At 49.1% G+C, this 27,045-nt stretch overlaps 1 protein-coding gene and 3 long non-coding RNA genes across 7 annotated transcripts in view; 1 reads left to right on the forward strand and 3 right to left on the reverse strand.

Annotated features, from left to right (window-relative positions):
- Nucleotides 1-27,045, reverse strand: part of shmt2 (serine hydroxymethyltransferase 2 (mitochondrial)) — a 44,093-nt gene that overhangs the window by 10,339 nt on the left and 6,709 nt on the right. Inside the window, exons 2-6 of one of the 4 annotated variants that reach the window (XM_064304633.1) lie at nt 13,273-13,470; nt 10,375-10,454; nt 6,681-6,881; nt 6,101-6,182; nt 3,114-3,236 (exon numbers count right to left, since the gene is read on the reverse strand). In XM_064304633.1, coding sequence (XP_064160703.1) covers nt 3,114-3,236; nt 6,101-6,182; nt 6,681-6,881; nt 10,375-10,454; nt 13,273-13,470 — 684 coding nt within the window. The other 3 variants (XM_064304635.1, XM_064304634.1, XM_064304637.1) reach the window with 3 other exon arrangements.
- LOC135237480 (uncharacterized) lies at nt 365-3,107 on the reverse strand. The gene is made up of 2 exons (XR_010324840.1): nt 2,058-3,107; nt 365-1,964 (listed from the first exon to the last, which is right to left on the reverse strand). It is a non-coding gene; the product is annotated as an uncharacterized LOC135237480 (long non-coding RNA).
- Nucleotides 11,656-13,104, reverse strand: LOC135237481 (uncharacterized). Its single transcript, XR_010324841.1, has 2 exons — nt 12,773-13,104; nt 11,656-12,718 (listed from the first exon to the last, which is right to left on the reverse strand). It is a non-coding gene; the product is annotated as an uncharacterized LOC135237481 (long non-coding RNA).
- On the forward strand, nt 19,407-25,349 carry LOC135237479 (uncharacterized). The gene is made up of 3 exons (XR_010324839.1): nt 19,407-20,123; nt 20,233-20,320; nt 24,609-25,349. It is a non-coding gene; the product is annotated as an uncharacterized LOC135237479 (long non-coding RNA).

Genomic DNA, 27,045 nt, shown 5'->3' on the forward strand with positions numbered 1-27,045 from the left:
GTTAATAATCTTGTTTTGGTGGGTAATAATCTTGCTTTGATGGTTAATAATCTCGTTTTGATGGTTAATAATGTTTTGGTGGTTAATAATCTTGTTTTGGTGGGTAATAATCTCATTTTAATAGTTAATAATCTTGTTTTGGTGGGTAATAATCTTGCTTTGATGGTTAATAATCTTGTTTTGGTGGTTAATAATCTCGTTTTGGCGGTTAATAATCTAATTTGGGCGGATCAATGTTGTTTTGGTGGTTAATAATGTCGTTTTGGTAATTAATAATCTTGTTTTTTGGTGATTAATCTCGTTTTGGCTGTTATTAATGTCGTTTTGGTGGTTAATAATCTCGTTTTGGTGGTTAATAATCTCGTTTTGGTGGTTGATAATCTCCTCTGTGCTCAGAGCGGGTAATGGAGATCTGTGGTCCTGTTTCAGTATATGAACCCAGCTCGACTGGCTTTTCTTGGTCCCCTTTGCAAAAACAAACTAAAATAAGTTTTTTTAATAAACACAACTCTTCATTTTCTTAAGTGAATGGAGATATCTTTTCAATGCAAAAAATCGATTTTCATGTACGCTTCTTCAGTTTCCATTGTAATAATTATTAAGATATAACGGAAGGTTCAGTTTTGTTTTAGTTTAAACTGACCTGCAGCCTCCTCAGCTGTCTAAATCCGTTCTCTACAGTGTCAGAAAGGATGACATCATTGCTTGAGGGCGGGGCTTTCTTGTGTCACACATTAGAAATGAGAGACATGAACTGTTCTTAAGGTGAGAACCGAGCGATTTTTGACTGGACCGCCCCTTTGAGTGTGCAGGAAGAATTTGATCAGCAGAGGCCTTTTCTAGGAAGCCATTTTAGCATCTTCACAAGGCCAATGAATAAAGAGCCATTAGAGACAGGAATATTCATGGGATGTTCCACACCAGTGGCCATTTTCTTCACCCACACAACCCCCTATTGAAAATGCCACAAATAAATAACTAATATAGGAATCATTTCTTTGCAACTAATTATATATAATAATCCATGTGCAAAGGTCCAATTCATCAACATAATTACCATCTCTTTCCCTCCCTCTCTCCCTCTTATTAAATTTTGCTAATCTGCTGTATATCAGAATGACTATCGGGGTAGTAATGACTTCTTGATGAGATCAGGATACACAGAAGCTCGCCCTACAGGAAAAATAACTCCCCTTTGACGCTACAAGAATGAGTTACAGATTAAAGAATAACTCAACGGCCCCGAATCGCTGGAATGAAGCCCATCGCAGGAAGCTGGCCTCGATACACCCGGCTCCTTCAAACACACAGAGGACCGATCCACTACAGCGCACAACGGGGGGGTACGGGCTCGCACAGGGCAGGCCCGTTACACATCCCATCGCGGGGGGGGAATTATCTTTTTTTTTTCCTCCTGTGAAAGAGATCTATGTTCTGTGTGTCTCCTGGATAATCAAATGACAAATACACTAACTAAATCCATTAGGGCCCAGTGAGGAGGAAGTAGATTCTCATAGGACAGATCCAAAAAAAAAAACCCCTTAGTGAACAGAAGAGGGTCCACCCACTAAATTACATCACAGAGCACCTCACAGAAAACAAAGACTCCACCCACTACATTACATCACAGACCACCTCACAGTAAACAGAGGCTCCACCCACTACATTACATCACAGACCTCCTCACAGTAAACAGAAGCTCCACTCACCAAATTACATCACAGAGCACCTCACAGAAAACAGAGGCTCCACCCACTAAATTACATCACAGAGCACCTCACAGAAAACAAAGGCTCCACCCACTACATTACATCACAGAGCACCTCACAGAAAACAAAGGCTCCACCCACTACATTACATCACAGACCACCTCACAGTAAACAGAGGCTCCACCCACTACATTACATCACAGAGCACCTCACAGTAAACAGAGGCTCTACTCACTACATTACATCACAGACCACCTCACAGTAAACAGAAGCTCCACTCACCAAATTACATCACAGAGCACCTCACAGAAAACAGAGGCTCCACCCACTAATTGCATCACAGACCACCTCACAGTAAACAGAGGCTCCACCCACTAATTACATCACAGACCACCTCGCAGTAAACAGAAGCTCCACCCACTACATTACAGGGTCTGTAGCGCTGGGACTGCAGAGTAGGGTCTGTAACGCAGGGTTTGTAACACCGGGTCCGTAGTGTTGTGTCTGTAATGTTGGGTCTGTAGTGTTCGGTCTGTAATGCAGGGTCTGTAGTGTTCGGTCTGTAACGCAGGGTCTGTAGTGTTCAGTCTGTAGTGCATGTTCTGTAGCGTTGGGTCAGTAATGTGTCTGTAACGCAGGGTCTGTAGCGTAGGGTCGGTAATGTTGTGTCTGTAGCATTGGGTAAGTAATGTTGGGTCTGTAGCGTTCTGTCTGTAACGCAGGGTCTGTAATGTTGTGTCTGTAACGCAGGGTCTGTAGTGTTCGGTCTGTAGTGCAGGGTCTGTAGCATAGGGCCAGTAATGTTGTGTCTGTAGTGCAGAGTCTGTAGTGTAGGGTCAGTAATGTTGTGTCTGTAGTGCAGGGTCTGTAGCGTAGGGTCTGTAATGTTGTGTCTGTAGTGCAGGGTCTGTAGCATAGGGTCAGTAATGTTGTGTCTGTAGTGCAGGGTCTGTAGTGTAGGGTCAGTAATGTTGTGTCTGTAGTGCAGGGTTTGTAGCGTAGGGTCGGTAATGTTGTGTCTGTAGCATTGGGTAAGTAATGTTGGGTCTGTAGTGTTGTGTCTGTAGCATTGGGTAAGTAATGTTGGGTCTGTAGTGTTGTGTCTAACGCAGTGTCTGTAGTGTTCGGTCTGTAATGCAGGGTCTGTAGCATAGGGTATGTAATGTTGTGTCTGTAGTGTTCGGTCTGTAGTGCAGGGTCTGTAGCGTAGGGTCAGTAATGTTGTGTCTGTAGTGCAGGGTCTGTAGCGTAGGGTCAGTAATGTTGTGTCTGTAATGCAGGGTCTGTAGCATAGGGTCTGTAATGTTGTGTCTGTAGTAGAGGGTCTGTAACGCAGGGTCTGTAATGTTGGGTCTGTAGTGCAGGGTCTGTGCAGAGTGTGAGCGGGGCGGTAGGGGCTGAAACCTTCTTGATGCGGGCGTAGTCGATGAGGCGGGCGTACGCGCTGGTGCCCGCGATGATCAGCCTGGGGCGGAACAGCCGAGCCGTCATCTCCATGCGCTCGTAGTCAATAAGACCCGTCTGAGTCTGGAGCACAGAGAGAGAGAGAGAACACCTGTTAGAGACAGCAGCATCTCAAACACACACGCACACACACACACACACACGACACACACACCACACTCACACACCACTCACACACACACTCACACACACACCAACACACACACACACACACACACACACACTCACACATCACACTCACACACACACCACACACACACACACCACACACACACACACACACACACACACACACACACACACACCACACACACACACACACACAACACACACACCACACAGCACACACACACACACACACACATCAACACACACAACCACACCACACTACACACACACACACACACACACACACACACACACACACACACCACACTCATACACACAACACACCATAGCACACACACGCACCCATCGCACACAACACACACACACACAACACACACACTGACAACGCACACACGACACACTCATACACCCACCGCACACCACACACACGCACACGCACACGCACACACACACGCATGCTCATAGTCAATAAGACCCGTCTGAGTCTGGGGCACAGAGAGAACACCTGTTAGAGACAGCAGCATCTCATACACACACACACACGCACGCACGCACACAAACTCATACACACACACACACACACCCAGTTTATTCTGTATAATGCTTTTTACAGAGGACTGTCACAGAGACGCTTTACAGAAAAAACATCTTAAAATCAATTACTCAAATCAGACATTATATAATCCACTCAGGTCCACAAGCTGGACCTGTACAAATAATCTGAAAACCAGACAAAACCGGACAACGAAAACCAGGAATCTGGCAACCGCACCATAACGTATAATAACTGAAGACCTTTTACTAATTTAAATTGGCAACCCTAGTCCTTCACCTGATGTTATTCTGCAGTTCGGAGGTCACTGAGCAGCGCATTTCAGGGGTACACCTGCTCCTATGCCCTGGGGGTGACTTGACAACGTCACATTTTCATACAGCTTACCAAATACAGGGTTCAGGTAAAAGAAATCAGTTTAATAAGTTAAAAAAGCAGGTGTGTTCACATTGGATGCGATAACCTTCTCTAGCACCTCTGACTGTAAAACACTGTCACTGCCAGAATCACCCACCAAGCATGGAAGTCCATTTCCCTTGAACAGGAACTTGAACGCTAGCCTGATTTATGCTTGACCACGCAATGTGCTAATATTAGTACCAAGAAATATGCCAGCTAACGTGCTAATATTACCACCAGGAAGTACGCAAGCTAACGTGCTAATATTAGCACCAGGAAGTATGCAAGCCAATGTGCTAATATTAGCACCAGGAAGTACGCAAGCTAACGTGCTAATATTACCACCAGCCAGTCTGTAGCGATATTAAACATGGAAGCGTCCATGCAGAGTTTTTTCTGTGATGAGTACTGCCAGAAGCACCAATGAGCATAAGGGATTGTAAAGTAGAAGCTGGAACATTTAGGATTCCTGCGTTTTTACAGTTTTAGGATTTCTATCGGTTTTATTCACGTTTCAAGTTTTTCACATTATTTTTTAAATTTTTCTAATAGTTCTGTTGACCATCACTGGAATAGAATTAGGCAAAATGGTTCTTGTATGCGGACATGTAATTGAAAAACAGCTCTGAATATCTATATGGTCATTTCCGCAAGCTTGAGTTCATACTGAAAACTCAACACACATTCGGTGCATACAGGGATAATGGCTCCAATTTTCAGATTACACGCCCAGAGATCAACTCAATTACTTCGCTTGGAACTCCGACTCTGGACTGACACTGGCGGGCCAGGGACTGGGGCAGCGATGCAGAGAATCCTGGAGCTGATGCTTCTTATTGCAAACCACAAAAAAAAAAAAAAAAAAAAAAAAAGAAAAAGAAAAAAATACAGGTGGAAAAAAAAACAAAAACAAACGGGGTGCGGCGGTGTCCGCGGGCCTTTGGCGAGCGTGGGCGCGTCAGCGGAGGGGAAAGCTTTATTTGGACAAGCGAGTAATCTCCCATCTCCACCGTGAATCTCCGCGGCGCCCTATCACTCCATCAAAGCGCTCATTCCCAGGATGGAGCGGTCGGGCCGCCCTGTCGATTTCCCATTATCTCTCCCACAGTGGGGGACGGCGGAGCCATCCATCAACCCCCCCCGCCCCGCCACCACCTGGCCCCCCTCCTCCTCCCCCCCCCACAGACAGCTGGACACAGAGAGGCTCGGGAACAGGGAGCACTGATCTCCGTGGCGATGGAGCGCGGGGCAACATTGATCACTCTGACCCACGGTCGGGATAAGGAGGACTGATGCGGCCCCGCTGCAGCAGGGGTCCTCAAGGGGTCCTCAGGGGGTCCCCAAGGGGGCCCTCAAGGTGCCCCTCCCCCCATCTACGCACTGCTACAGTGCTGGAGCAGGATGAGCCAGCCAGCGGCACCTTAATTGTGTTTAATTCAACACTTTTAATGTCTACTGAGGGATGACTGGCCCTCTAAAAGGCACTTTATCCCAGGAATAGCTGCGCTTGTCACTCAAATGAATGTGAATAAATGCTAATTCACATCCCTGCACTTTTAATCTGTCAGACAAACAAATGCCTTCCATTCCTGCATTGTGCCATTCCATTAGAAAGAAGTCACACTGTAAAGTGGTTACAGACTGACAGGTAAAACCACTGCGGTCCTAATAGGGGAGAGTGTGTGAACACCTGGGGTCACTGAGACCCAAACAGGGAGGTTTGAAAACGAGGATTTCAAAGAGAAAGCAACCGGCCGACTGCATAGTTAAACCTGCCCTGTATCAATACCAAGGGAAGGATTGAGGATTTGAAGTTTGGCGGGGGTCAAAGGTCAGGGGTACTCACGTTCAGCTTGTAGGGCATGGACTCGAAGAAGATGGAGGTGGCGGAGATGCGCTTAGCGTCGGTCATGTAGCCGTGGGTAAGGCTGAAACGGCAGAGGGGAATCCCAGCTGTACAGGCTCCATCTCAGACACCCCTATTAGAGGTTATACCCCACCCCACCCCACCCTGCCCTCCAACCTGCCTGCCCTCCCCTACTCTCCCTCCTCCCTAACCCCTCTTAAACCCCCCACCCTGCCCTCCGTTTGTAAAACCCCCACCCCCCCCCCAACCCCGCTCCTGGAAATATACCGTCCTGTAGGTTTTTGGTTTGAGACTCTTGGTTTATTAGCTAAGCTCATCCCCAGACACAGGTCACACAAGAGTGCCAACCTGGTCAGGTTCATGGTTACTGTAAATCTAAGAAACCTGACTAGTAAAGGTAAAAAAATATACCACACATGCAATGCTCTCAATAATATACCATACAATATACATTCCTGGGAATTTAGAACTAGATTTATGTGTAAATCCCATTGGCTTTCTGCAGTCTGACGTGCTTGTGGGGTGCGCTGGCGAGGCAGAGGGAATTATGGGTACTGACTGTCCCCCGTCGGGCAGGTCCAGGCCCATGATGCGGTCGTGCGGGTTGAGGACGGCCGTGTAGGCGGCGAAGTTGGCGGGAGACCCGGAGTAGGGCTGCACGTTCACCCCCCACTGGGCGGGGTCCAGGTCGAAGGCCTCCAGCGCCCTCTTCTGGCACAGGAGCTCGATCTGGTCCACAATCTCAGCTCCGCCGTAGTACCTGCAACCCGCCATGGAGAGGAGGAGTCAAACTGCAGTACAGAACTACACACATACCGCCATAGTGCCTACAAACCGCCATGGAGAGGAGGAGTCCACAAACTGCAGCACAGAATACACACATACCGCCATAGTGCCTACAAACCGCCATGGAGAAGAGGAGTCAAACTGCAGTACAGAACTACACACATACCGCCATAGTGCCTACAAACCGCCATGGAGAGGAGTCAAACTGCAGTACAGAACTACAAAAATACCACCATAGTGCCTACAAACCGCCATAAAGAGGAGGAGTCAAACTGCAGTACAGAACTACACACATACCGCCATAGTGCCTACAAACCGCCATGGAGAGGAGTCCACAAACTGCAGTACAGAACTACAAAATACACCATAGTGCTACAACCGCCATAAAAGGAGAGTCAAACTGCAGTCAGAACTACACACATACCCATAGTGCCTACAAACGCCATGGTGGAGTCCACAAACTGCAGTACAGAACTACACACATCCCGCCATATGCCTACACATCGCCATGAGGGAGTCACGCAGTACAGAACTACACCATCCGCCTATGCCTACAACCGCCATAAGGAGGAGTCAACTGCATACAGAACTACACACATCCGCCATAGTGCCTACAAACCGCCTAAAGAGAGGATCAACTGCAGTACAGAACTACACACATACCGCCATAGTGCCTACAAACCGCCATAAAGAGGAGGAGTCAAACTGCAGTACAGAACTACACACATACCGCCATAGTGCCTACAAACCGCCATGAAGAGGAGGAGTCAAACTGCAGTACAGAACTACACACATACCGCCATAGTGCCTACAACCGCCATGTAAGGAAGGAGTCAAACTGCAGTACAGAACTACAAAAATACCACCATAGTGCCTACAAATCGCCATAAAGAGGAGTCGTCAAACTGCAGTACAGAACTACAAAAATACCACCATAGTGCCTACAAACCGCCATGGAGAGGAGGAGTCCACAAACTGCAATACAGAATACACACATACCGCCATAGTGCCTACAAACTTCATGAAGACGAGGAGTCCACAAACTTCAGTACAGAACTACACAAATACCGCCAGAGTGCCTACAAACTTCATGAAGACGAGGAGTCCACAAACTACTGCCAATGTAACGGCTGTATTAACAAATGGCTGAGAAACAGGTGCACTGTGGGATGCAGGCACTGACCACATGAAAATGCCGTTGTTAAAAGGAACGGTGGTGGTCTGTGTTCCCCCAGGTGAGTCGCGTTAAGGACCGCTCGGATAACTCTCTCACTGCGTATTGGCAGTCCCATAACACACCTCCCTGCTTCAAAAGGTTCGCCCTCGAATCCCCTCCATTAAGAACAGCGCCACACAGCGAGGCTGGACGGGCAGCCTGGCGTTCCTCAGGCTCAACACACCGCCAAAATAGCTGCCGCACACGCCAAAGTCACTTTTACCGAGCTCCGGAGCGGATTCCTTCGACCCTCGGCTCCATGGAGAGGAATTACACGCCATTCTGACCCCCTGCTTAAGAACTCAGCCTCCGATTTCTGTTCTAAACGGAAGGATTAGGCAGAACTGGGCACAGCATCTACCTACAGATTGGTTCAAGTTTAATATTTATTTTTCTCCTAATCTTTAGCACAGCACAACAGGAGAATGACGTAACTGGAGACGGGTGGGGGGGGGGGGTGTAAGACTGCCCCAGACAGACATGTTCTGACCCCCGTTTACTGAACGCAAAGACCACGGAACGAGGACACATCTGAGAACTGAAGGTGAAGTAAAGCATCACACTTGGGAGGCACTGCAAAGTGAGCTGCCATAATAATCTGTGTGTGCTCAAGTTCAATACAAAGACAGTGAACCAACAAGAGAGGAACGTTTGTGTAAACAACGGACAGGTTTATACAAAAAAGAGCCTTTCAATATTAAGAAAATAACTTCCCAGCAAACACAGGGTGATTAGGCTATAACATGGTGGACAGGCCTGGTTGCCTATAGCTACAGCCAGTATGGCTGCAGGAGGAGGACTCAGGGGCGGGGCTCTGTGAGAGGGAACGTAACAAAGCAGGGCAGTGTGGGTGAAACTCCAGAGTGGGGTCTGGGGTGGGGGGGCAGGGCACATGCACTGATTCAGAACGTTTCACCCTGGGAGGGAACAGCGGCACAACTCAGTCCTGACCGGCTCTGCACGTTAAACTGATCACAGACTGCAGTTTATTACTGACAGAAAAACTGTCACCGACTGCATTTTATTACTGACAGAAAAACTGATCACAGACTGCATCATATTACCGACAGAAAAACTGATCACCGACTACAGTTTATTACTGACAGAAAAACTGATCACCGACTACAGTTTATTACTGACAGAAAAACTGATCACCGACTACAGCTTATTACTGACAGAAAAACTGATCACCGACTACAGTTTATTACTGACAGAAAAACTGATCACCGACTGCATCATATTACCGACAGAAAAACTGATCATCGACTGCATCATATTACCGACTGCAGTTTATTACTGACAGAAAAACTGATCACCGACTGCAGTTTATTACTGACAGAAAAACTGATCACCGACTGCAGCTTATTACTGACAGAAAAACTGATCACAGACTGCAGCTTATTACTGACAGAAAAACTGATCACCGACTGCAGCTTATTACTGACAGAAAAACTGACCACTGACTACAGCTTATTACTGACAGAAAAACTAATCACTGACTACAGCTTATTACTGACAGAAAAACTGATCACTGACTGCAGCTGATTACAAATACAGAGTTCCTGCTAACAAAAAGTTTCAATTAAAAAACTGATGCACAGTTACTGTAATAACTGTACTGCTGTGCTATACTTACAGATTAAAATGGATTTTTACTGTTTGAAATGGAAATATAACAACATTTCCAAAGGCAATGAGAAATGCAATCATAACTGCAGTCTCTACTCTCTTTTGTGACAGTTTCAATTCTATATTGTTTGAACCATTTTCTGCTGGATGTTTTTTACCGTTTGAAGCACTGGAAATTAACATAAGCAACAAGTCCACTGGATTATTAGTCAAGCATCTAACCCTATCAAATAAATGCTAAATTAAAACAAAGCACTAAAGTATTGCTAATGTGAACACTGGTAATGAGTGTCATTTAGGGCCAGTTTAGAGCAAGCTAAGTAGTGCAGCTCAGTACTAATGCACACAGGGATAGCAGTTTCAGCAAAGCACAGGTAACGTACTCTGAGCACAGCACAGGTAAAGCACTCTGAGCACAGCACAGGTAAAGTACTCTGAGCACAGCACAGGTAACGTACTCTGAGCACAGCACAGGTAAAGTACTCTGAGCACAGCACAGGTAAAGCAATCTGAGCACAGCACGCTAAAGCAGGTGAGCCAGGTTGAGCAGCAGGTAAAGCCCAGCAGGTAAGCACCTGGCCAGCCAGGTAATGCTAGCACAGTAACGTAGCACAGGACTCACCTCTTCCCAGGGTAGCCTTCTGAGTATTTGTTGTTGAGACAGGAGCCCTGGGCCTCCAGTGCAGCACGACTGCAGAAATTCTGTCATTCAGAGAAAAAACACACAGCATCAACAGAGAGGACACACACACACACACTCACAGACATACGCACAACACATCAGCCGACACACACACACAGCACACATCACACCACACTCACACATAGACGGACACCACACCACACACGATCAACAGCCACGCCCTTTCCTCCCGCCACTACCCCTGCCTTACAGGCCAGCGACGTGGGGACATATTTCCCGGTCCCTGGTTCCGACTGCGCTCTCTGGCGCCCCCTGTGGCGCCCCGGAGTTCACGCGGCTCCGGCGGAGAGCCGCGGCGGTAAGCTCTTTAAGAGGACAAATAGGAAATTAATCCTGAGCCTGAGGGGGGAGAGAGAGAGAGAGAGAGAGAGACGCTCCCGACGTGGCGGGCTGACACCACCTCTCACCTCATCAGCCCCCCCCCCCCCCCCCCCCCCCCCGCCCCCCCCACACGCTGACGCCGACATGGCGCTGCCCGCGGGGGCATGCTAATGAGGGCCTCACCGCTGCGCGGAAATCAGGGGAGACAGCGGCGCAGGTAGCGCCCCCCCCCCCCCGCGCGGGCCTGTCACGCTGGGGGCGCGGGCGCCCGCATTAGAATTGGAAATGCAATCTCTGCAACTTTATTTCCCTTTCTCTGTCGCTCCTGTTCCCTTTCTTTTCTTTTCCTTTCCGCTGCGAGTGCCAAAGCACGACGGGAACATTCGCTCCTCTGGGGGGGGGGGGACGAGGCAGCCGGGCGGTACGGACGTACGGCCCCCCCCGTCGGTCACCGCTCGAACTCCCGCGAACATCGGCCGCAGGGGCGGGGCGAAGGGGGCGGAGCCTCTGAACACAGGACGGCTCAATGGCTTTTATTTACTTTTCGTCCTTCACGTTCAAATCAAATTACAGTTTAAAAGGGACAATTCACCCAAAACCCAGAAATGTCACAATTTTACACCTGAGTGTTCCCGGTCTATCCAGACAGGTTTCTGTAATTCTACTACATTTTTACATTCTGACGACTGCGTTCATCCAACCATACGGAGTCAAGCTCAAAATGCACCCTCGCTACATCACAGCCACCTTACACACACCTCAGTCGATCTCCTGTCCCCCGTAATTATAATTCCATGTGAAATAATGACTGGGTATGAACATAATTATTTAGACAAAGATTTAAAATTAACAATTTCCAGTTAAAAGCTATTTTTAAAAAATATTCCTTAGCAGTTCATACAGAAACAACTGAATCCAGGGATAGGAAAATATTATCACTGGCTGAACCATAAAACCACTGTCCTCTGACTTTGCACCCTGCCGTACTTTCGTCGAAAATAAATACTAATAAATAAAATAAATCTTAACATATATTACTGTAACATCAGTTCAACATAAAATCAAATTGGCAGTTGATTCAAACTTCAGAAGTCATTAAGGGATCCTCAGAACTGACCAGGATGTGAAAGCACAAGGATTTGAAGGTGCAGTTTTGAGCTAAAGCATTACTCATTAGATCAGATTATATTTGTCTGGTCTGATCAAACGGCTCATGTTGAAACTTACCAAAAAGAAATATTAGAAAATACATAATGGATGGATCAATTCAATTGACTGAACTTGCTTGCAAGCGGCTAGTTCAAATCCGATTCCCTGTCCCCCAAAACAACACAGGCAAACACTTTCCATACGTAATGACATCACTGCAGGACCGGAACTGGACCGATATCACTGAAGGACCTCGGAGGTGTAAGACAATTCGCTCCCGTGTTTTAACATTCAGGACTAAAAAAGTAGACGCTGCAGATTCACACTGAATTAAAATCAGGCATCCTGTGGGTAATCACTGAAATCACACAGCCTCCCTCTGTGAAACTAATCCGGCTTGAATAGGGCATAAGACTGCAATAGGTTTTGATGTATCAGAGCTTATAGCAAATCCAAACTCCCCGCCTCTGCCTTTGAGACATTTAGGATCTGAAAATCTAACGAGGGATAATGGCACTGATATAGGGCAGGTGCAGCATCGCTAATCGCTGCGTAGGGGCAGTACTACCAGCAACCTGTGCTGCCTTTGGCCTGCTGCCGATTGGCTGGTTGTAACGTGATGCACGGTTTGTGGAGGTGATGTCACAGCTGTCTTACCCCCAACCGTACTGCTCCACAAGTTGATTGGGTAAGATCATAGACCTCACCTCGGAGATGATGAGCGCATACGCTGTCCTTCACAGATCTCATCTCAGAGGCGATGAGCTCCTACACTGTCCTTCACAGATCTCACCTCGGACGCGATGAGCTCCAGGCCTCCGCACTGCCTGTCCTTCACAGATCTCACCTCGGAGGCAATAAGCTCCTACACTGTCCTTCACAGATCTCACCTCAGAGTTGATAAGCTCCTACACTGTCCTTCACAGATGAGCTCCAGGCCCCTGCACTGCCTGTCCTTCACAGATCTCACCTCGGAGGCAATAAGCTCCTACACTGTCCTTCACAGATCTCACCTCAGAGTTGATAAGCTCCAACACTGTCCTTCACAGATCTCACCTCAGAGTTGATAAGCTCCAACACTGTCCTTCATAGATCTCACCTCAGAGTTGATAAGCTCCAACACTGTCCTTCACAGATCTCACCTCAGAAGCAATAAGCTCCTACACTGTCCTTCACAGATCTCACCTCAGAAGCGATGAGCTCCAGGCCCCTGCACTGCCTGTCCTTCACAGATCTCACCTCAGAGGCGATGAGCTCCAGGCCCCTGCACTGCCTGTCCTTCACAGATCTCACCTCGGAGGCGATGAGCTCCAGGCCCCTGCACTGCCTGTCCTTCACAGATCTCACCTCAGAGGCGATGAGCTCCAGGCCCCTGCACTGCCTGTCCTTCTCCCTCAGCAGGAGGTCCCACATCTCGGGGTCGTCGGTCGCCAGGCTGTCCTGCCCCGTCCACGGCTTCTCGAAGTCCGCCGCCCGCGAGGCAGGCTGGGAGTGCTGCGCCCGCGCCCCCAAACAGGCGGGGGCCGGGGCGCGGCGGCACAGGGGCTGGGGGGGCGGGGTGAGAGAGGAGGAGAGAGGGGGAGAGAGAGAGAGAGAAAACACAGTCAATTCTCCACGAGGGTCAGATTAGCCGGCCACACACTCCAGTTGTACAACACTCAAAGGTTATCAAACGTTAGCAACGAAAACGTCCGGGGCCCCTCCCGCCCTATCGGCTCCATAATCCCTTATCAGGACAGCGCACACGCCAGCACGCAGCGTTGTGTAATACTGTCTCTCCATGAGCACCGGACCCAACACAGACTCTTACCAAACCACTGTGTTCAAAAGGTCACAAAACAGAGCTTTTCTAAAAACCTGTTCTCAAACTCGCAGAGAAGAATTTCTACTTTCGTGGATTACGGAACAGTTATTACTTTAATTTTCGCACCTCAAGAAGTTTTCAAAGTACGAATCGAGCCAGATCCAGTGCTTTCACAATTCTATGCATTTCAGAGCAGTTCTGGTTATAAACCCGAATGGTGACATCTAAAACCTCTCCTCTCTAGAAGCGCTGTGGTTCTGACACTGATGAGCAGTCCGCTCCTCGCGTGGAAGACCCGTCTGTGCAGGCGTCGCTAAGGAACAGGCCGGAGCTCCTAGCGGCACCTTCGGTTCCAATTCTCATTTTCGTTTTTTATTTTTCAATTTTGACACGACTCAAAGGGGCACCTTTTTTAAAAAAAAATGTTTTTGAAAAAGTGCACACTTCAGCATTCCGTCCCCGGAGTTCTGGAACACGAATCCCATCGCTTGGCAACACGTCAACCCTCCCTCCCTCCCCTCCCCCCCCCCCCGCCCGCCCGCCCGAAGCCCAGCGCCAAGGCGTCTGAAGAGGACACACACGCCGCGCTCACACTCAGCGAGCGGCCTAAAGAGAGCGGGCGGAGCGAGGGGCTGCCGCTCCGATAGCCGCCGTTAGCCCCGTTCACTCAAGAATAATCACTCTTACACAAAGACAACAACTAAAAACACTCTGTGCCCTGCACATTTCACACAGTGCGTAAAGTCAAGAGTATTTCCCACAATAAACACTCAATGGGTTTCCAATGGCAGTAGGTTAAAGACAATAAAAACAGTCATTATCAATATAAAATAACACAGAAAGATGGAGAATTAATATCTGAATTACACTGAGAGGGGGTGTATGTGATATGGCTGCAGTTTGGGAGACAGTGACCAATGGCCTCATTCGAGTGCAGGGGAGCTCTGGCTAGCGAATCCGCTGGTCTGTGCTCTACGTTCATTTACTGCTGTAGGCTATAGGCCCACCTCCGCCCTGACCATCAAAGCCTTTCACTTCCTTTAGGGGTCAAGGGTCAACTGTCCCTCCATTTCAGAGGTCAAAGGTCAACTGTCCCTCCATTTCAGAGGTCAAAGGTCAACTGTCCCTCCATTTCCCATCCCTTTCGGAGGTCAATGGTCAATTGTTCCTCTGTGACACTTGTAAAGGCAGGAGTCCGCGTATCAGAGAGCTTTTTCGTGTTTGTCTCAGGGAACGGCACAAATTGCAGTTGTCTGTGTGGAACCCATCTAGCCAGCTAATGAAACGTGAAAACTAAAGGAGATTAAATGATCACGCTCCCGCTCACATTATTGGCAGCAACCGCCTCCATCTACGGGCGAAGCAAAACGGCAAAAACAATTCTGACTGCCCGTTTTTCTTCTCGCGCCGTGATAAAACAAACAGCAACGATCTTTCTTCGCAACACCATTTAGGCTGTTTATTGACGGGAAAGCGGGGACTAAACAAAAGGCTCTGATTTGCCGTTTCGTTGCACAAAAGCTGTACTAAACACAAACACCTAATACAGTGCCTGCATTTGGCCATATTCAGTATCATATACTGGACCAGTATCATACTGGAAAGGGGACAAAAATCCAGTTAAAATCCCTGGGGTGCACATTACACTGAGGTCCAGCTAAATCAAGGCCACAGCCACGCCCTTAAAACACTCTCATGGGTACACATCCCAGAAGGCGAGAGTTACAGTACCACCCGAACTGAGCCGCGTACAGACTCATTACCCGCAGATGTTTTTATTCTCCCCTGTGAAACGCATCGGCCAAAACAAAGAACACCTGGGAATCACCGGGCCCCGTATCTACAGGGGAAACGTGACCATGTGCATTTTACCCCAATCAACCTGTGGAACCGTTAGCCTAGCCTAGCGCGACTGTGTGCATTTACCCCAATCAACCTGTGGAACCGTCAGCCTAGCCTAGCGCGACTGTGTGCATTTACCCCAATCAACCTGTGGAACCGTTAGCCTAGCCTAGCGCGACTGTGTGCATTTATCCCAATCAACCTGTGGAACCGTTAGCCTAGCGCGACTGTGTGCATTTATCCCAATCAACCTGTGGAACCGTTAGCCTAGCACGACTGTGTGCATTTATCCCAATCAACCTGTGGAACCGTTAGCCTAGCGCGACTGTGTGCATTTTACCCCAATCAACCTGTGGAACCGTTAGCCTAGCCTAGCGCGACTGTGTGCATTTTACCCCAATCAACCTGTGGAACCGTTAGCCTAGCGCGACTGTGTGCATTTATCCCAATCTACCTGTGGAACCGTTAGCCTAGGCTACCGCGACTGTGTGCATTTTACCCCAATCAACCTGTGGAACGGTTAGCCTAGCCTAGCGCAACTGTGTGCATTTATTCCAATCAACCTGTGGAACCGTTAGCCTGGCCTAGCGCGACTGTGTGCATTTTACCCCAATCAACCTGTGGAACGGTTAGCCTAGCCTAGCGCAACTGTGTGCATTTATCCCAATCTACCTGTCGAACCGTTAGCCTAGCCTAGCGCGACTGTGTGCATTTATCCCAATCAACCTGTGGAACCGTTAGCCTAGCCTAGCGCAACTGTGTGCATTTATCCCAATCAACCTGTGGAACGGTTAGCTCAGCCTAGCACAGTGGGTGTTTTTCCCAATCAGCCTGTGGAATGGTTAGCCTAGCCTAGCCTAGCACAGTGGGTGTTTTTCCCAATCAGCCTGTGGAACGGTTAGCCTAGCCTAGCCTAGCACAGTGGGTGTTTTTCCCAATCAGCCTGTGGAACGGTTAGCCTAGCCTAGCGCAGTGGCGGCGCAGAAGCCCTTGAGCTGCGTGTTTCACCTCCACCCGGCGCGGCGCGGCTCTGTAATAAGTAACGCAGTTCCAGGCAGCCCAGCTGCGTGCGGGGTATCAGCAATCAGAGAGGCTGCTCCGTCACGCCTCTATCAGCAGGAGCGGGAGGCAGCGTTCCCGCCATCCCCGCCCCAGCGTAGCGGCACGGCGCGCGAACGCGGCTCTTCTGCTTATCTGATCAGGGGCTCCCTGCCGCTGCGCACAGCTCTGCCCGGGGGGGGGGGGGGGGGGCGCGCGCAGGCCACCCCCCTCAAACCCCCCACCCTGCCGGAGGAAACCATTTCCACACTTCAGACGTCTCGTGGCTCTGCTCTTCCTTTGATATCTTCTCCTTCCTCCTCTTCACCCCCCATCCGCCCCCGCCCCCACCCTCCCCACCCACCCCCCGCTGCTGCGTTCCGTTATGCAGCCCTGATCCCTGCGGACGCTCCAATGACTAGAATGGCGACCGCCATCACTATATACCGTCTGATTCGGTGTTAACACATTTCCCCACCCCCCAAACCCACCAAACCCACCCAATAGCCAATCAGTACCTTCAACTGTAATGTGAGAATGTGATGTATAACTTCCTTTTAATGGGGTTATTAAAAAACAATTAGCACGATGATGTAGTACAATTAGGGGTCCCAGAGCGGGAATTTGGGGGTCTCGTCCTGTGTGGGACTCCGCTATGAGGGCTCCTACGGGACCCGCCCCCCCCTCCTCCTCCCGCCCAGTCTTTCCATCACAGCGAAGTCCTGCACTAATAAGACACCAGGGCTGATCCCCACTGGTTTCACTGGAACATTATTTATGTAAATTACAGGGAAATGCGTTATGAAAATTACACGGGTTCAATTATGCTTGTTTGATGTAAGTAAGTTCTAAATCTTCATGACAGCCACGAAAACCTAAGTCCTGCATCACAGCCTCACTCCTTCAAACTTGGGGCTTCTCTGTGATTGCTTGGCCTTTGTTTCTGATGAAAAATGTATTAATTATTTCTCGTGACATAGTTATTAATTATGACAGCTAAAGGAGGATTTTGCAATGCTCTCCACACAGCACAGCTGGCTCAGATAAATTTCTGTAGGCTCAGAGAGGAGCAGGTAACCAATGCAAGCAAGGAATGTAAAGAGTGTGCTAGAGATGCAATAGAGATACAGCAGAGATGTGTGCATATGAATTAGCATGGCAGTAGATGTAGGGTTGAGAGCTGCAGTACAGATACTGAACAGACGTAGAGGGCCAGTAGATGTGCGGTAGAGGGACAGTAGATGTGAGGCAGAGGGTCAGTAGATGTGCAGTAGAGGGTCAGTAGATTTGTGGCAGAGGGCCAGTAGATTTGTGGCAGAAGTACAACAGACGTGTAGTAGAGGGTCAGAAGATGTGAGGTAGAGGGTCAGTAGAGAGTCAGTAGATGTGCGGTAGAGGGTCAGTAGATGTGCGATAGAGGGTCAGTAGACGTGCGGTAGAGGGCCAGTAGATGTGAGGCATAGGGTCAGTAGATGTGTGGTAGAGGGTCAGTAGACGTGCGGTAGAGGGTCAGTAGATGTGTGGTAGAGGATCAGTAGACGTGTGGTAAAGGGTCAGTAGATGTGTGGTAGAGGATCAGTAGATGTGAGGCAGAGGGTCAATAGATGTGCGGTAGAGGGTCAGTAGACGTGCTGTAGAGGGTCAGTAGATGTGTGGTAGAGGGTCAGTAGATGTGAGGCAGAGGGTCAGTAGATGTGTGGTAGAGGGTCAGTAGAGAGCTTCACTAAAAAGGTGCAAAGAAGTTAGAGCCGTTTTCATAATCTACACATTTCCCTCAGACCACAGAAAATGACTTCTCAAAAGCCTCAGACAAAAAAATTGTTTTTCAATTCAAACATTTGCGTTGATTCCTTAAGAACAAGTGCAAGCAGGTTAGCAGTGCGATAAGGGGGGGGGGGGGGCTGTTTAAGCATCTGTCCGTAGCAAAGAACTTTCACTGAAAGGACATAAGAGTGCATCATGAAACCATCCGACATTTAGAGGTCAACTGAACAGCTGCATCCACGCTGACAATAAAAAAAGAAAAATCCCCAATTACTCGCCAAATTCATCTGAAAATAACTGCAATAATAATCCAGCGATCTAAAGGGACTCTTTCACAAAGAGTGATTTATGAGTTAGCTAGCTAGCCCAGACTTCTCCGTAACGTTAAATAGATCTAGCGGGACAGCGAGGAGAAACTGCGACTCGTGGTGTAAGGCTGCGACTGCATCTACAGAAGACCGGTCACGCAGCGGACACAGGGAGCGCTCTCAAAGCGGGTCAAAAAAATAAACCTAAAAATAAACGTCCTGGCCACGAGCGTGCAAGCTTGTAAAAAAGAAATCAATTCTAAAACAAAGTGTATTTACGATGGATATCAACAGGGGACAATGCAGCAACGAACAGAGAAGTCTTCAGTGGTTCAAATCCCTGCTCCCACTATCTCTGGGGTCCTAGCGTTCATTGATGTAATAAATAACAATAATAATAATAATTATTATTATTATTATTATGATGACTATATTAGTAGAACACTTTCTTGCATGCTGCAAGTGTTTTACATGAAAAGTATAGATAAAGCAAATGAATAAATAACCAGAACAAGACATTAAAATTAGCTTTGGTTTCCAGTCATCTATATACACGTGGCTGTACACATTCTATAAATTACCTGTGCATAAACAGTGGCATTGTTAATTACCAAACACTGCGCTTGTCTGTTCCATAAAGATATTCACAGTTTGAATTCTTAGCAGTAGGTAGCTGTATATGTTGTCAATCACAGCGTGCTTACTTCTTATTAGTAACGCACATCCTACACTTTCATACCCCGCTGCGTGCTTCTCTCCTTACTGAACTTACCCTTACCCTGCCTGCTTCCTGTTTCCTGTTTCCGAGTCAGCGCCAGGCACACTGGGACCCACCGGCGGAGGAAGCAGCAGGGCTCCACAGCGGGCACTGAACGAACGGACGCAGACAGACGGCGTACTTCGCACGATTTGTTTGAATATAGACCGTGAGCGACGAATAAGGAGAAGGAAGTACAGAGAGACTTGTAAGAGCTGAGAAAGACTGGTGTTATGGCTCTGGATACGAGGTCTGTGCAGAGCTCACACTGTAATATGGAGATGAGAGCGCGTTTCTTATCCCCTCGGCCCTGGCACAGGGGTCAAAGGTCAGGGGCCTGGGGAGGGTATTAGCTGGGAGACGGGGGGGTGGGGGGTGGGGTGGGGGGAGGCTTAGCTCCTCCACCCGGCCGTCAGCCGTCCCGAAATGGCCCCGCCCGACCCGACCGAGAGGAGACGCCCCCCCCCCCCCGCGGGGTGGGAATCACACGGGTCGTTAAGCACTGACGGGAACTGTCCTTCGCTGTCTCCGCGCGCCGTGGGGACGCTGGGGGCTGACGCGCCACATAAACAAGCGGCAGCTCGGCGGCGGAACTTTCCGGTCCCGAAGGCGCCGGCGTAGCGGTCGCGGTCTCCGCCACTCCGCAGCAGTGAGGAGGGGACTCGCAGGACAGGCTGGGTCACGGGTCAGCTACAAACAACTCACACACGCAACATTCATTATTTATATTCATAAACAATTTATATTTATAAACAGACTTCAGCGTTAACAGCTAACAGCTATTTTCCTTTAAGTTTACTTCAGCTGTCGGAATGGCCTTTGGGGTCAAGGAACTGCGGACGGAAAGGAAGTCGCACTGCCTTCACAGATGCCACGGAAGAGGTGGGAATTAAGTTTTGTCCAAATTCTACCAAAGATTAAAAGCAAGATTTGCTGTGAGGTTTAAATACCAAATGAGAGTTACAATCACCAAGTAGAACACAAATGCAAATGCTGGTAAATTTCTCGTTTCTAATCTTTTCATTTATATTTGCCAAGTGAAAAGCACAATGAGGTTGCACACTCCAAAACAAAATGCATGTAAATTTGTAGTTTATTAAATGTGAACTTCAGTACCCATGAATCTTCATGAGCGGTTTCTTCCTGAAATGACAGCATTGGTTGTTATGACATTACAGGGCGGCACGCTGTGCTGCTGTGTCATTAGCGCTCATGAAACCAAAGTTAATCTTCTGGCAAATTTATCACCTGTAGGCAACGAGCCGAATAAATTAACGCAGTCTTGCGCAGGCTGTTAAAGAGGCGCTAGGCAGCTGTAGGGTTCTAAACTGTGGCCTGACGCACAGGCAAAATGAGTCACACTCCAATGGGGTTCTGGGTACCTGCCCCACGCTAGCTTTATTCTGGAGGCAGACCTGCTAACACAGGACGTCCTGGGGACATCTGGCAATGTCCCAATTTGAGGTGCAATGCTGTCCTCTGGATGTCCTTAAAAATGCTCTGATGCTCTAATTTTTTTAAATGCTTTAAAAAATAATAATAATAATAAAAAAAGAAAACTGGGGGCAAAACGAGCACTCTGACAGGACCCGTTTCAAGCTGGAAGCATGACAGTGAGCAGAACAATTCCTCCAGCCCACCAGGTGGCAGTATTTGTCAATGTGGAAAAAAGAACTGCCTGCACACTGATCTTTTAGCTCCCATATATTTAACACTGCAATGTTTTGAACATCAAAACTATTTGTTAAAAAAGTATTTGTCAATGTGCCAGTAACCAACAAAAAAAGGTAAATTTATACACCGTGGAACAAAACACCAGTTTTAAAAAATAAGCGAAACCAGACAAGCCAACGCGTCTCTTTCACCACACAAACCCCCAGTGACCCGAGCGTTCTGGAAGGTTCCGCTCCTGCGGTCTGTTCTGGCCGACGCTTCAGCTGGGAGAGAAGCTGCCGGCGACCTTGATTTAAATAGCAGCAAGAGCGTCACGCAGTACACAGCACGCAGTACTCAACACGCGGCACTCAACACACAGCACGTGGTACTCAACACACGGCACACGGTACTCAACACACGGCACACGGTACTCAACACGCGGCACTCAACACACCGCACACGGTACTCAACACACGGCACACGGTACTCAGCACGCGGTACTCAACACACAGCACACGGTACTCAGCACGCGATACTCAACACGCGGCACACGTTACTCACCACGCGGTACTCAACACGCGGCACGCAGTACTCAACACGCGGCACGCGGTACTCAGCACGCGGTACTCAACACGCGGCACGCGGTACTCAGCACGCGGTACTCAACACACGGCACACAGTACTCAACACGCGGCACACGGCATGCAGTACTGAACACGCGGCACACGGTACTCAACACACGGTATGCAGTACTCAATACACACATTACTTTGGGGTCCACACACATTACTTTAAGGTCCACACACATTACTCTGGGGCCCACACACATTATGCTGGGGCCCACACACATTACTCTGGGGCCTACACACACACACATTACACTGGGGCCCACACACACATTACTCTGGGGCCTACACACACACATTACACTGGGGCCCACACACATTACACTGGGGCCCACACACATTACTCTGGGGCCCACACACATTACCCTGGGGTCCACACACATTAATCTGGGGCCCACACACATTAATCTGGGGCCCACACACATTACTCTGGGGTCCACACACATTACTCTGGGGTCCACACACATTACTCTGGGGCCCACACACATTACTCTGGGGCCCACACACATTAATCTGGGGTCCACACACATTATGCTGGGGCCCACACACATTACTCTGGGACCCACACACATTACGCTGGGGCCCACACACATTATCTGGGGTCCACACACATTACTCTGGGGCCCACACACATTAATCTGGGTCCCACACACATTACTCTGGGGTCCACACACATTACGCTGGGGCCCACACACATTACTCTGGGACCCACACACATTACGCTAGGGCCCACACACATTAATCTGGGGCCCACACACATTACTCTGGGGTCCACACACATTACTCTGGGGTCCACACACATTCATCTGGGGCCCACACACATTACTCTGGGGCCCACACACATTACTCTGGGGTCCACACACATTAATCTGGGGCCCACACACATTACTCTGGGGCCCACACACATTACTCTGGGGTCCACACACATTAATCTGGGGCCCACACACATTACTCTGGGACCCACATCATTACACTGGGGCCCACACACATTACACTGGGGCCCACACACACACACATTACTCTGGGGCCCACACACATTACTCTGGGACCCACACACATTACACTGGGGCCCACACACATTACACTGGGGCCCACACACACACACATTACCCTGGGGTCCACACACATTACTCTGGGGTCCACACACATTAATCTGGGGCCCACACACATTACTCTGGGGCCCACACACATTACTCTGGGGTCCACACACATTAATCTGGGGCCCACACACATTACTCTGGGACCCACACACATTACACTGGGGCCCACACACATTACACTGGGGCCCACACACACACACATTACCCTGGGGTCCACACACATTAATCTGGGGCCCACACACATTACTCTGGGGTCCACACACATTACTCTGGGACCCACACACATTACACTGGGGCCCACACACATTACACTGGGGCCCACACACACACACATTACCCTGGGGTCCACACACATTACACTGGGGCCCACACACACACACATTACCCTGGGGCCCACACACATTACACTGGGGCCCACACACACACATTACCCTGGGGTCCACAAACATTAATCTGGGGCCCACACACATTAATCTGGGGCCCACACACATTACACTGGGGCCCACACACACACATTACCCTGGGGTCCACACACATTAATCTGGGGCCCACACACATTAATCTGGGGCCCACACACATTACTCTGGGGTCCACACACATTACTCTGGGGTCCACACACATTACTCTGGGGCCCACACACATTGAGCTGGGGTCTCGGCTCGGGAGCGGGCCCGGTTTCGGCGAGGCCCGGTGCCGGGCCGGTGTGGCGCTGGCTCTCCAGATGGTTTATCAGTCACCCGTTCGTTTGGCATCGCCAGCTGGCGACGTCAGGGATGGGCGGCTCCAGAGCTCACCAGCGCCCGGGTTCCGGAAGCTTCCGCAGAAAGAGAGGCTCCATTAGATAACGCGCATAATTAACGAGTACAGGACATTTGGCCCGAACACTTACCGAGCATTTAAGAACCAGGATGAAAGGCAATGCCTGGAAACGACCAAAAAACTCCCGTAACAAATAGCCTATATCTAAAAGAGGAAAATGGCCAAAAGGAAGCTGGGGAGAGGTGTCCGCGTTAGCACGAGGATTCCTCCCCACATCAGAGCGCTACGCTCGCCAATTTAACAAATAAAGAAATGAAATGCCACTCGCATTAAATGAAATGGGAAATTTGACTTGATAAAAGCATTGCTAATAGTAGAAACGTCTGTAGAAGCGCGTTTAAGACAGACATTATTTTGGCTGGTCGCGTTTTATGCAGACGAAATGCAGGCTTTTGTTCGACTTTTGTTCCGCACGATAACGGAAGCAGGCGATACCAGGCGCGCGGCGACGAGCGGACGCGGTCGGCGTCTACGACCAGACCTCAAAGCGAGGGGGAGTAAGACGGAGAGAGGAAAAACGAGAGCACCTCGCTCTCCCCTTATTACTTTTGTTATTTTCACCCGTTTCGGAAGGGAAGTCAATTTTACAGACGACCGCTGTCCATCAGCTTTCTGCGGAACAACAATCATCCGAGAACACGGGAGATGGAGAACGGATAGTGGGGGTGGGGTGGGGGGGGGGGTGTCAACAGATGAGGGGTATCACTCAGAGTGACGCCAGCTCCCCATCGCTCTGTCACAGACTAATAGGAGAGCAGCCACTACAAATTGCCCTCTACTCGTGAACCGGAGGACGGGAGCGAGGGGGGGGAAGCGAGGGAGCGAGGGAGGGAGGGGGGGGGGGCCGGGGACTGCGCCGCACACGCCACGCAGTGCCTGCGCTAAGCACCCGTCTGGGAACCGCGCCGTTTAAACACACGCAAAACCTTTTAAAAATGTATTTCCACGCTCTCTCCCGCTTTCTCTCAGTTTGTTTGGACAGCCTCGGCGTGCGCAGGGTGCTGGAGAGAGAGGCGCACGCCACGTCCCCCAGAGGCTCTGCGCGCTCCGCAGTCCAACTCGGGAGGAAGAGGAAGACGGAGGAAGTCTCCGCCTTCGCGGCTCGCCAGGCAGAATTCTGGACACCTGGTCAAACAGCAGGGGGCGCTGGAGTGCGGTGAGATGGTGCAACCCTAGCTGTCTGAAGACCTCTCCTTCCATGGGTGTCACTCACGCTAATTATGCACTGGATCACAGCTGGCACTGGAGCAGATACCAGACCATGGGGCCCATCCACACACTGGAACAGAGCCTTAACAGATACCAGACCATGGGGCCCATCTACACACTGGAGCAGAGCCTTAACAGATACCAGACCATGGGGCCCATCCACACACTGGAGTAGAGCCTTAACAGACACCAGACCATGGGGCCCATCCACACTCTGGAACAGAGCCTTAACAGAGACCAGACCATGGGGCCCATCTACACACTGGAACAGGGTCTTAACAGACACCAGACCATGGGGCTCATCCACACACTGGAGTAGAGCCTTAACAGACACCAGACCATGGGGCCCATCCACACACTGGAACAGAGCCTTAACAGACACCAGACCATGGGGCCCATCCACACACTGGAACAGAGCCTTAACAGATACCAGACCATGGGGCCCATCCACACACTGGAACAGAGCCTTAACAGATACCAGACCATGGGGCCCATCCACACACTGGAACAGAGCCTTAACAGATACCAGACCATGGGGCCCATCCACACACTAGAACAGAGCCTTAACAGATACCGGACTATGGGGCCCATCCACACACTGGAGTAGAGCCTTAACAGATACCAGACCATGGGGCCCATCCACACACTGAAGCATTGCCTTAACAGATACCAGACCGTGAAGCCCATCCACAAACTGGAACAAAGCCTCAAGAAGATGAGCCAACCAGCAATGCCTTAAGTGGGTCTCTTAAACATTTAAGACTGGAATTATACTGCAAAGGTTTAACATACTAAGACTAAGCATCTTAAACCTTCGCTAAGAGTTTAAAGGACCTTAGCTGATGCATTATTTTTTTTCTCACAGCAGGTAGTGCGAGTACTAGGTAAGGTCCCATTAAAAAAAATCATTATAACAATGATAAAAGCGATAATGTAAACACAGAGAAAAAGGAAACAAGCACATTTACATCCCCGAAGTACAGTTAAATATGCCAGCGCCGATTATGAAACCCTAAGTAAGAGTAAGCTCTTACATTTTTAATGGGAAGCTTCAGCGGTTATTGGGCCTTCTATTTTTAACGGTGGATTCCTGCCAGGGCGATTTCTACAGGCCTGGCACTCTTCTAGTGGGACTTACGCAATGCCCCTGGGTTAACACAAAAATCAGTAAATCAAGTAAAAAATCTCTCCTCGTTATTAATAATGTTTCCAGCGCCAGGTCGGTGAAAACACGGTCCAAAGATCAAAAAGGAAAAAAAAAGAAAAAAGAACCATTTCAAACCGGTAATATGGCCTTGAATGGGTATCGACCTTTGCTCTGTGCAATAAGTTCTGAAACTTAGACTCTACTAGATAACACATTTACCTTATGAATATACCACAGCGTTTCTTTTTCTATTGTTCTATGAACACTTCGGTGGTTTGAAAACACATGCAATGTAGAAACTTCTAGTTTATTCTAATTACATATAGGACATCCCTTACCACACCTGTCCATTTACTTTGAGCGGAGGACAGAAAAACAACTAATAATGTTTTTGTATAATTGTATAATTTTAAGGATTTGAATTCAAAATAGCGCAGTGTGCTTCAGTTGTTCATTTTGCCCGAATGTGGTTTGATCACATTTTGTGGAGGTCGATAAAATAAATGCTCTTGTTCTGGTCAAGGCTGTTAAATGACCACACAATCTTTCACAGATACACCCACACAAAATCTTTCACAGATACACCCACACAACATCTTTCACAGATACACCCCCACAAAATCTTTCACAGATACACCCACACAACATCTTTCACAGATACACCCACACAAAATCTTTCACAGACACTCTTCGTATCTTTCCACGGCACGCACGTATTCGTCTGAAAGCAGAGGCGGCTTCATCAGAGGCGAGCCAGACTGCCCGCACACCTGACACCGCCGGGCTCTGCGCAAACGACCCGGCCAACTACTCGCCTCGCTGCTTTTGCCACAAACAGGGATGCTGGGTAAAAAAACAGAACAGCAACTGAAGTGCTCTGATTGGTTTAATGCAGAAGTCTGGCGTTTTTTATGTGCCCTTAGCCTAGCCCCGGTCTGGCCACATCAGAAACCCAGGTGGTTACACATCATTACCCTTTATTTTGGCCAATCTTTCGCAGCATATCTTGATTGGGCTCAAGAGATTGTGCGGAACTGACCTTAAAATTGG

Source organism: Anguilla rostrata, chromosome 13 (genome assembly GCF_018555375.3).
Source record: "Anguilla rostrata isolate EN2019 chromosome 13, ASM1855537v3, whole genome shotgun sequence".
Classification (NCBI taxonomy): domain Eukaryota; kingdom Metazoa; phylum Chordata; class Actinopteri; order Anguilliformes; family Anguillidae; genus Anguilla; species Anguilla rostrata.